Source organism: Engraulis encrasicolus, chromosome 3 (genome assembly GCF_034702125.1).
Source record: "Engraulis encrasicolus isolate BLACKSEA-1 chromosome 3, IST_EnEncr_1.0, whole genome shotgun sequence".
Lineage (NCBI taxonomy): Eukaryota > Metazoa > Chordata > Actinopteri > Clupeiformes > Engraulidae > Engraulis > Engraulis encrasicolus.
The window spans coordinates 31,817,189-31,827,188 of NC_085859.1; the positions used below are offsets into that span (position 1 = coordinate 31,817,189).

General features: G+C 45.1%; 1 protein-coding gene across 1 annotated transcript in view; it reads right to left on the reverse strand.

Annotated features, from left to right (window-relative positions):
* wdfy3 (WD repeat and FYVE domain containing 3) overlaps positions 1–10,000 on the reverse strand; it is a 172,191-nt gene that overhangs the window by 27,644 nt on the left and 134,547 nt on the right. Inside the window, exons 44-48 of the mRNA XM_063195219.1 lie at positions 9,244–9,474; positions 7,843–7,887; positions 5,473–5,641; positions 3,157–3,314; positions 1,066–1,214 (exon numbers count right to left, since the gene is read on the reverse strand). Of these exons, the coding sequence (XP_063051289.1) occupies positions 1,066–1,214; positions 3,157–3,314; positions 5,473–5,641; positions 7,843–7,887; positions 9,244–9,474 (752 nt within the window). The remainder of the gene's footprint in view (positions 1–1,065; positions 1,215–3,156; positions 3,315–5,472; positions 5,642–7,842; positions 7,888–9,243; positions 9,475–10,000) is intronic.

Sequence of the window (10,000 nt, forward strand, 5' to 3'; positions counted from 1 at the left end):
ACACACACACACACACAAAAACACGCACACACTTGTTAATTCACAGAACATGTTTTCATGCCCACATGCAGTTTAAAGGATGGAAAGCATATAAATATACGCAAAACTGCCCACGCAGAAAAATAGCGGAACAAAAATTCACACCAGCACAAAACAACACTATTTTCTTCCCAGCCTTAATTAACCCCCTATGTAGGAACACAGAGAGCTTCTGGAAAGGTCTTGTCTATAAATACATCTCTTGAAGAAGGCTGAAGCATCGTTGGGGAAAGGACAAAATCAATAGTGTCTGACTTTTGTTTTATTTGTTTATTTAATACTCCTTTATTTTACAAAAGGCAGTCACATTGAGGATGTTAGCTCTTTTCCCAATGAGACCTAGGCTTGCAGACGGTTGCAAGGTCACATGAGCTAATTTAAAGGTGCACTGTGTAGGATGGAGGCCAGAGTAGGTATTTGCAACTACGCATGCTGCTGACTGAAACTGCACTGCCTCTTGCCAAATTGATCTTTTCATGAATATTTACAAAATAATAAACTAATACAGGTATTACTAGTATGATCATAGTATGTTTTGCAGCTGAAAAAATATATTTCTGAAAATTCTAAATGGTCAACGTGGAGAAGATTCACCTGTTCATGTATGAAAAGTGCAATTTTCCCAGTCATAATGAATCCTTAGAATTTGATGGTGGTGGTAAGTATTTGTGAAAAATGTAAAATGTTGTGAATGGAATGGGCATCATGAATGTGGATCTTTTAATGACTCTGACTGCTGCCTGGGTAAGCTTCTGTGCGATGATGTGTCTGTAGTATAGACCGCAAATGTATTTGTGTGTATATTATGACCAATGCGCTATCTGTTCAATCCATGCTTGATTTGGTATCAAGGAAACATGGAAAGGAATACGTTTTGTTTGCATGCTGTTTCGGCCCCAGTAAAAGCAAGAAAACAAACCAAATAGTATTATCAAACCAACCAAACCAAACACTTTCTCTACTGTGTACACTGAACTGTACATTCAGTGGTGTGTGCGTGTGTGTGTGTTTGTCTGTCTGTCTTACTTGGGCGGGAGTGTCTCGATGTCCCTGATCTCGCGTGTGACTGTCATGGTGAAGCCATCGATGACGTAGAAGTGCTCTTTGCCAAACAGCAGCAGGCCCTCGCTGGTGTCCAGGCCCTGAACACGTGCACACCGGTACATGTGCTGGATCTGTGGAGAGTCACATACACACCCAACAGTTATCTCATAGCTGAGGCTGTAACTGTATTGTATCGAACTGAGAAATCACAATACGCAGTCGAGATACTGTATCGTGGTGGAAAAAAGGCAGTATCGCAATACGCCCTTTCACAGCTCTGTTACCCTTCAGTCCAGAAAATACATTTTAAAAACCGTGGCCTGTATCGACCTGTAGGTCAAAAATTGTACATGTGCTAGATCTGTGGACATACACACACATTTAACACAGTCTTGGTTTCTTACACTGAAGAAAGCAATGAAGCCGAACTGGAGTACTATCCTTCACTGACACTACAGGCAACAAAGTAAAGGGTCTACGACGTTCAAAGCCCGTAGTTTCAAATGCCACTGTGAGGAGTTAAAAAGAACCACTCCAGCAAATTGTTTGGTTAAATCAAAGTTTTACTCCTGCACTGGGCACGTTGAAGCTGAACTTGTCTGATTGATCCTCTTCACATCAACCACCTTTGGTCATAGCATTTCTAGTAGTCTCTGGCACTTTACATGAAAAGGAACATTCCCCTACAGATTTCTAGTCAGTCTTATTGGTCTTTCACACAAAGAGGCATTTTGGTGCATTCCCCTAGTGTTCCTGAAGTTTCATCAGCTTTTCTCAAGGGAATCTGCAGCATTGAGGTTTTCAAAGTGAGAAGTCCCCACACTTGAAATCCTTTTTGTTGTCTTTTATTATTCCATGGCTGGATTAACTTACGTTTCGACTTCAACAGTCTTCATCAGATTCTGCAGCATTGGGGCATCCTCCAAGAGCACACTTAGCTAGGAGAGCTGTGAAGTTCTCTACTCTTGAAGAGATGCTACGGAGGTGTACTCTTCTCTCCTCTAACAAACAAGGCCTATTTCAACACCAAGCTGTGTTTGTGTGTGTGTGTGTGTGTGTGTGTGTGTGTGTGTGTGTGTGTGTGTGTGTGTGTGTGTGTGTGTGTGTGTGTGTGTGTGTGTAAAGAGATCAGACGGACCCCTGGTATCAAAAGCTTCTGCCTGTGTATTAACGCGTAGGACTGCGTGTGTGTGTGTGTGTGTGTGTGTGTGCGTGATTCCAAAAAAGACGTGTGTACATGTGTGCGACTGTGCGTGTGTTTGGGCGTGTGTGCGTGTGTTTGGGCGCGTGTGTGTGTGTGTGTGTGTGTGTGTGTGTTTGAGCGTTTGTGTGCGTGCGTTTGAAGTCTCTTTGGATGGAGTTTGTTAGTGTGCGTAGGTGGCACACACACCCACGCCCTGCGCTGCTTGAACATGCTGTTTGAGGGGCGACTCAGGGAATAGATTCAGTCCCAGTGACGCAAGTACAAACAGATGAAACAACAGATAGGCACAAAGCTTGGAAGAGACTTGGATCTTGAGCACTGTGCTTGCTTGGATATACACAGCTTCTCAGCCAGAGAAAAGCATGCCTTTGCATCACAGAGTTCACCCCAAAAGAATTTGAATCAGTGTTCAGTATGTATATATCTCACATGTGGGGAAAAAAGTCTTCATACCGCACAGTCATCGCTACTACGTACAGTACTTCCCTCTGTGTGGGTGATACGGCAAAATTGTTCTTCTGTTAAGGTCTGAGCGGAAGTGAAAGCAAGTATTTCCAACTTCCAACAATGGAAAGATGGCAAGATAATCAAGTTGCCCTTGTTGAGTTCCCTCAATTTTCTCTGAAGACTGTCAAATGTCCTTATGGAGCCATTCATCATTTTCAGTCGTTTCTGGAAGCTCACCTCAGATGTAACGAGAATCATGGCTCTTGTGAAGGTCAGAAAATGTTCTGAACACAAAGTTGTCAATCACAAAAACGGATGTGCCTGGTGATTGAAAAATAACACACACACACAAACACACAAACACACAGACACACAGACACACAGACACACACACACACACACACACAGACACACAGACACACCTTCTCCCCCTCCTCCAGTAGTCGGAGAAGAGTGGTGTTGTCTGTCTTCTGCTCCTCCTCGGCTCCGGACTCCAGCAGCTGTTCAAGGCCCTCTTGGTTCTCCTCGTCCTGGCCGTCCGCCGTGGAGCGCGAACGCTTCAGAGGGGCCTTCACCAGACCTGCACGCATGATCCGCAAACACATACACATACATGTTGAGTCCTACATAATTATACAACACAGACGCACAAGCACACAATACTGCTAGACACACTTTTATCCAAAGTGACTTAGTTATGTAGGTACAGGGTAAGACTCAGAGTAAAATAATGCGGGATCAATGGTGCATCCAAAGCTCACCTAATGCAGGACTGGAACTAGCAACCCCACAACCATGAGATCATCTCCCTTTCCATTACCACAGTTACCCAAAGTTGGCATCAAATCAACACCACACACACACAAAATACATGTGTGTGCACACACATTCACACACCGTACAAAGCTACACACACTCCCGCACCATGCAAAATTACACAGACGCGCATGCACGCACGGCCGTCGGGTAGCGACGGAGTTGGACTTTAGATGACAGCGTTGCAGGTTCGAAAACCAGCTGAGCTCTCCCTTCCTTCCTCCCTGACTGAAGTGCCCTTAAGCACCTTTACCTTACCCCATAATGCTCTGGGAACTCTGGGAACCTCATACCCTGTAACAACTGCAAGTGGCTTTGGATAAAAAGCGACAGCCAAGTGTAAAGTCAGGTAATGTTACGTAATGTCATATGATATAAGGTAACACTCCATGGGTGGAGATCAAACTAATTCTATCCACCTTTTCTTGTCACTTGTGACCTTTCTGCCTCGATGTCACCCCGTCTACATGAGAAAACAATAAAGCTTCCCCGCTGTCAACCTAGACAGGACAACTTTTGGGGGACTTTTCCCCGTTCACCATTCCAATTGCAAATCAGTAAACGACCTTTGAATTGTGCTTCTGCAAGGTACTGGGTTCTTTCGAATATCCTTACTCCCACTTTCCCTTGCTCCCTTGCCTGCTTGCGGCCTCGTGATGATTCACTGACGACAGAAGTGTATTTCAATATCTCGCAAAAAAAAAAAAACGTATTGTAATGTAATTTTCTCATTTGCAATCAGGATGCTGAATGAGCAATAGTCCCCAAAAAGTTGTTGTGGCTAGGCTGACAGCGGGGAAACTATGTTTTCTCCATGGAGGGGGGATGTCAGTAAAACACGAGGCCAAGGTAGCACAGGCCTAAGACAGGAGTCTGAGTCTCTTTATTGGAGAAGAACCCATTGAAGTGGGACAGCCATGGCTCAATGGTAAAGGGCTCTGCATACTTAACGTGCGCACTTTGGCGCATTTGGCGCGAGAACCATTAAAATGTGGCAGACCATTCATAGTCAAAAGCGCCATTTACAGGCTTTTGCTTGCATTTTCGGAAGTGTGCCCTCTGCTGTTCATGAGAGAAACGGCAGAATCTGTCGCAGAAATGGCAGAAACTCGCAGCTGGAGTTCTACAGATGTATAAAAATAGAAAGCCAAACACGACTGCTGTAGGGCTACTGAACGTCTGACTTATGACTTACCACAATGAAACATAGATTTTTGTTGTAGCCTACATTACCAGATCATTCCAAGACCATGTGAGAGCATTGTTCTGGTTGCAGAATTTATAAATAGATCGCCGAACACAACGTGCTTCTGAACAAAGTAAACAATTGTTTCACTGAACAACATTTAAGGGAGAAGATAAAATAACTCTCTAGGACATTTTATCAAAATGATGCAGGGTCCATTCTGTAGTAGCCTACAGTAGCTGTAGCCTCTCTTCGCAACTCCTGCTTTGTCTGCCTACCTGCATGGTCGCTGGTGGCGCACGCCAAGTTACAAAAAATGTGGGGTGCACGAGCTCGCGCCGCGGCAGCTTGCGGAGGGGCGTGTGACGTCATTTTGAGCGCACGCCATCGTCGCGAGGGAGGTATGAATGAGGTTAGCGCCAGTTACGCTAAGTATGAATCCGCCTTTAGAGTGCTGGTCTTTAGATCAAAGGGTTGCAGGTTCAAATCTCACCCTCTTGAGCAAGCAAGGCACCTAACCCCATATTGCTCCAAGGTCTGTAACTAATACCCTGTATCTAAATAACTGTACGTCACTTTGGATAAAGACAAAAAGCGTCAGCTAAGTGTAATGTAATGTAATGTATATGTTGGATCATCAATGGCGTTGAGTGTTGCATCACGAGGCCACAGGAAAGGACATGAGGAGCTAGGTTGACTTGCACTATGCACTCTACACTGTGTGAAGCCTGCTGACCTTTGACCCTGGCGATGGTGTCCTCCCCGTGCTCGGGCTCGTGCTGCGTGGTCTCCCCCTCCGTGTTGTGCTCCACAGAGTGCTGGTACATGCCCGGGTTGCCAGACAGCAGCCGCATGTAGTACTCCTTACTGTCGTAGCTGATGGCACGCCTGTAACGCACAGGCTTCTGCTCCGGAAGGAGAGAAGGAGAGAGAGAGCGGGAGAGAGGGAGAGGGAGAGGGGGAGAGAAAGAGAGAGACAAAAACAGAGAGATAGAGACAGACATACACAGAGGAAGAGGGAGAGGGGGAGAGAGAGAGAGAGAGAGAGAGAGAGAGAGAGAGAGAGAGAGAGAGAGAGGGAGAGAGAGAGGGAGAGAGAGAGAGAGAGGGAGAGAGAGAGAGAGAGAGAGAGAGAGCAAGCGAGAGAGAGGACAGATAAAAGAAAGACAATTATAATCCATCATCATAGCACTTCAGCGCGCAGGCCAGGTGTGCAGGCAGGCATATTTACTGTGGTCGTTAACATCTCTGATAACGGCCTCTGTCCTGCTTCTGTTCTGAATAATACTCATTACCCACTCAAGCAGCAAATTGTCATTCTCAACATGCGGAGGAAACAAATGAATCATATATAGCACTCACAAACACAAACAAAACAGCCGCCACAGACACACAGAGCCTGGCAGCAGGCTTTGGCTGTGCATCCATAACAACAAGGTCAATAAACTAGCAAAGGGCAGTAGATAACAAATACTGTCGCAATCCATACTAGACTGTTGTAGTGAAAAACACCATGCATGCAGGATTTGTTGTTGAGAAACCATCTGTGTTTATTTATGTGACTTTGGATAAGCGTTTTCACACAAAGCACACATTTTGTTTGTGTTTTGAGGTGGCACGTACCTGGCACGTGGCATGTGTCTGGGCATGTTCCAAGTGTGCGTTTGTTTGAGTGTTTAAATGTGTGAAATATGTGTGTACATGTCTGCATCGATATATTTGTGTGTGCGTTTGTGCATGCCTGTTTGTGTGTCTGTGTGCATGCCAGTGTGTGTGTGTGTGTGTGTGTGTGTGTGTGTGTGTACATTCTATATCAATAGGATCAATAGCATAATATAAATGTCGTAGGTGTGTGTGTGTGTGTGTGTGTGTGTGTGTGTGTGTGTGTGTGTGTGTGTGTGTGTGTGTGTGTGTGTGTGTGTGTGTGTGTGTGTGTGTGTGTGTGTGTGTGTGTGTGTGTGTGTGTGTGTGTGTGTCTGTGTGTGTGCGCGTGTGCGTGTGTGTGTGTGTGTGTGTGCATATACGTATGTATGTGTGTAGTGTACGTGCACATGTGTCTGTATGTGAAAGCGTAGCGTATGTAGTAAAAGAGTGTCCGGTCTTATGCATAAGAGGCTTATGAGCTGGGCCAAGCTAGCGCCCTGAGCTGAGGGTGGGCTCTACACTGTGGGCTGATTGTTTCACAATGGCTGTCAGACAAGCACAAACATGCACGTCAGATTTACAACCCCACTACCAAATTAATCCTAACTGTTTACATGCCACACATAATGAGCAACTACCGTATGGCTTTGCTAGGACAAAGGCAGTATTGTCGAAGTGTCTCTGAGACGTTTGACTGGTGTTAACCATGTAAACTGCTTAAGGGCAGCCTACGACTCCAGCGGTACACAACATGCTTTGCGTACTGAACGTAACAATGTGCAAAGTTAATCCATGGACCCCATCTTTGTTATTGCAGAACTCTAGGATTCTAACCACAGAACCATTCTATAATAAAACTCCCCTGTGTTTTGAAGTGCACTGCAATAGCATTATCTGTTGGCAGGCATCAAGAATTGGTGTTTTCAATGGTTAGTTTCACAGCAGTCATCATCACTCTCCTTAGGCCTTGTGCTATGCAGGCTTCAGGTTGCGAAGGGGCCAGCAGCAAGACTTCATCAAAGTATTGCAGTGAACCCACTAATTCCTCTAAGGCTTAGGGAGCAAAGGTCAGACAACCGAGTCCCATATTATCAGGAATGGATGGTTAGAACGACGGAAGGAGAGAGAGAGAGAGAGAGAGAGAGAGAGAGAGAGAGAGAGAGAGAGAGAGGGAGAGACAGAGACAGAGACAGAGAGAGTGTGTGATAAAAGAAAGACAATTATAATCCATCATGATAGCACTTCAGCGCACAGGCCAGGTGTGCAGGCAGGCATATTTACTGTGGTCGTTAACATCTCTGATAACGGCCTCTGTCCTGCTTCTGAATAATACTCATTACCCACTCAAGCACTTGCTTTCCTGGCCCTTCTTCCACAACATGCAGCCAAACAACTGGAGCACGGATCACTCTGTTATACAAAGGAGACTTGCAGAATACTTCTTAGGTTTCCATAGCGATACCTCGAGAGGGGTGAAGAAGTCAGCTAAAGGCACAGGAGGTGGGACCTATGTTGGAAAGAAGCGACTTACTTCAGCAAATACCATCAAAAGAAAAAACAATGCAACTTGAAAATAAAACACACAAAAAATACTGCTTTTTATGTTTTGCCTAACAAGGACAGTGATGGACAATGCGCTTTAATGCGCTTTAACTAAGTTGATTCCTAACGGATAATGTTTTCGGGAAATGAAATGTCAAGATTTCTGCTGACATGGCTGATGGGGATTAAAGTGATTTGGACATGACATTTACCATTGTGACGTCTGCAAACAAATTATTTCACCCAATTTTCAGTCATACATACCGTACCATGTCATGGTACACGAACTTGGCGACAATGACATTAATTCAGGTAGAACATTTATTGCCTTATTTAGCCTGGAGTTCATCTGACCTTTCACTGAGGGGACAATGAACATGGATTCGGCACCAACTGCATGCGTGATTAATCAATTCAACACAAGTCACCTTGACTGCAATAAAATGGCACGACAACTCTGTGCCAAATTTGTGGCATAGCAAATCAGTTTAAACACGAGGCACCTTCGAAGCAATTAGATAGCACAACCACGCTAATGAAATGACACGGCTTGGCCTTTCCGGAGACCAGAGGGAAGAACCTTTTCACACAAGGCACATTTAGGCCGACTGAAAACCGTGCAGCTGCTTGTTCTCGGAGCTAATTTTGAACCGACCGGCGTGTTCACGCAACAACTCTGAGTGTTCGAGAACCGCAAAGTTGGGTCATGTTGTGAACCGAAAAATACTTTTTTTTTTTCTCTGCAAACCTTGACAACAACGTGGACGTCATCATGTTCATCTGGGTAACACACAGCCATGTGCGAAAAAGCTCAGAGCCCAGAATGAACATGGGTGATTTGCAGGTAAGCACTTTAGTTCGTAACGTTCGTAAGTAACTGGTGTGGGAACAGACACCAGCACGGTTCTGGTCGGCGTGAAAACAGTAGGACATGTTCTGGTGTAGAGAGTATCCAAATCTGTAATAACCTCATGGGCTGCATTCAATATAATCAATCTAATCAATCTTACATTTTGAGGCCTGATATAATTTCAATGTAATGCAGTTTCATATAAAATCTGACATGTTTTGTAAAGACATGTTAGAAATTACATTTGCGTTACAATTAAGTTATGTTTTCAGGTGACCTAGTGAAGGTGGGGTCTGTTGTAAAGGTATCCGTCTTCAATCTAGGCCTAAAGTGAATCCTTAAAAAGAAAATCCTTTTCTGAGTTCACAGTACGGCCCTACGGATGACTTCATAAAATTTGAAGTGGCCCCTCAAATGAAAAGGGTTTCCCACCCCTGAGCAGGGTTAGTTGGGAGTGGGAGGAGGTCTCACCTGTGGGTTGGTGGAGGAGCCCTCCTGCTCGGGCACGTAGGGGTAGTGGATGTAGAAGAGGTCGTTGCGGACCATCTTCTTCCTCATGCGGCAGGGGCCCTCCGTCATGTCCAGCTGGAACTTGTCCAGGGACGAGCCGATGGGCGGCCCCCACAGCCCCCGCTCCCGCAGCAGCTCGTACTCGATGCCCGCCCACTCCTCCGTCACGTACTTCAGGGCGTTCTGCTGGCGCTGTGGAGGGTGGCGTGGCATGGGGAGAGAGGTAGAGTAGAGTATTAAAGAACAGCAGAGCAGAATATAATCAGTCACATACAGTAATTCAGCGTCATTCTGCTTGTGTTGGAGGGTGGCATGGGGAACAGATGCGGCCAGCCAGATGGTTCAATCAAGCCCCAGACTTGTAGAGGAAAAAAAACTATGAATTTCAAAAAAGAAGTCTCTAGCCCATTACACAGTTGCTGCAAGTGTATAAGATTTCAGGGTTTCAATAACTCTATTATTATATAATTCTATCAATTATAATTCTAAATCTATTCAATTCTATTGTCATTTACAGCCAATGCTCCTGATATGGGGTGGGATGCGGACACAGTCAAAGAGTTACACAAGGTAACGCAGAGCAGTATTATCTTAAACAGCTATGCATATAAAGGTCCACGGAGGACAAAAAACAGAGGAGAGTACAAGCAGTTGGGGAAATGGATTAAGGGTTGTAAGAGTTGGGCAGAGCGGTATAATCGTTTATACATTTAAGGTC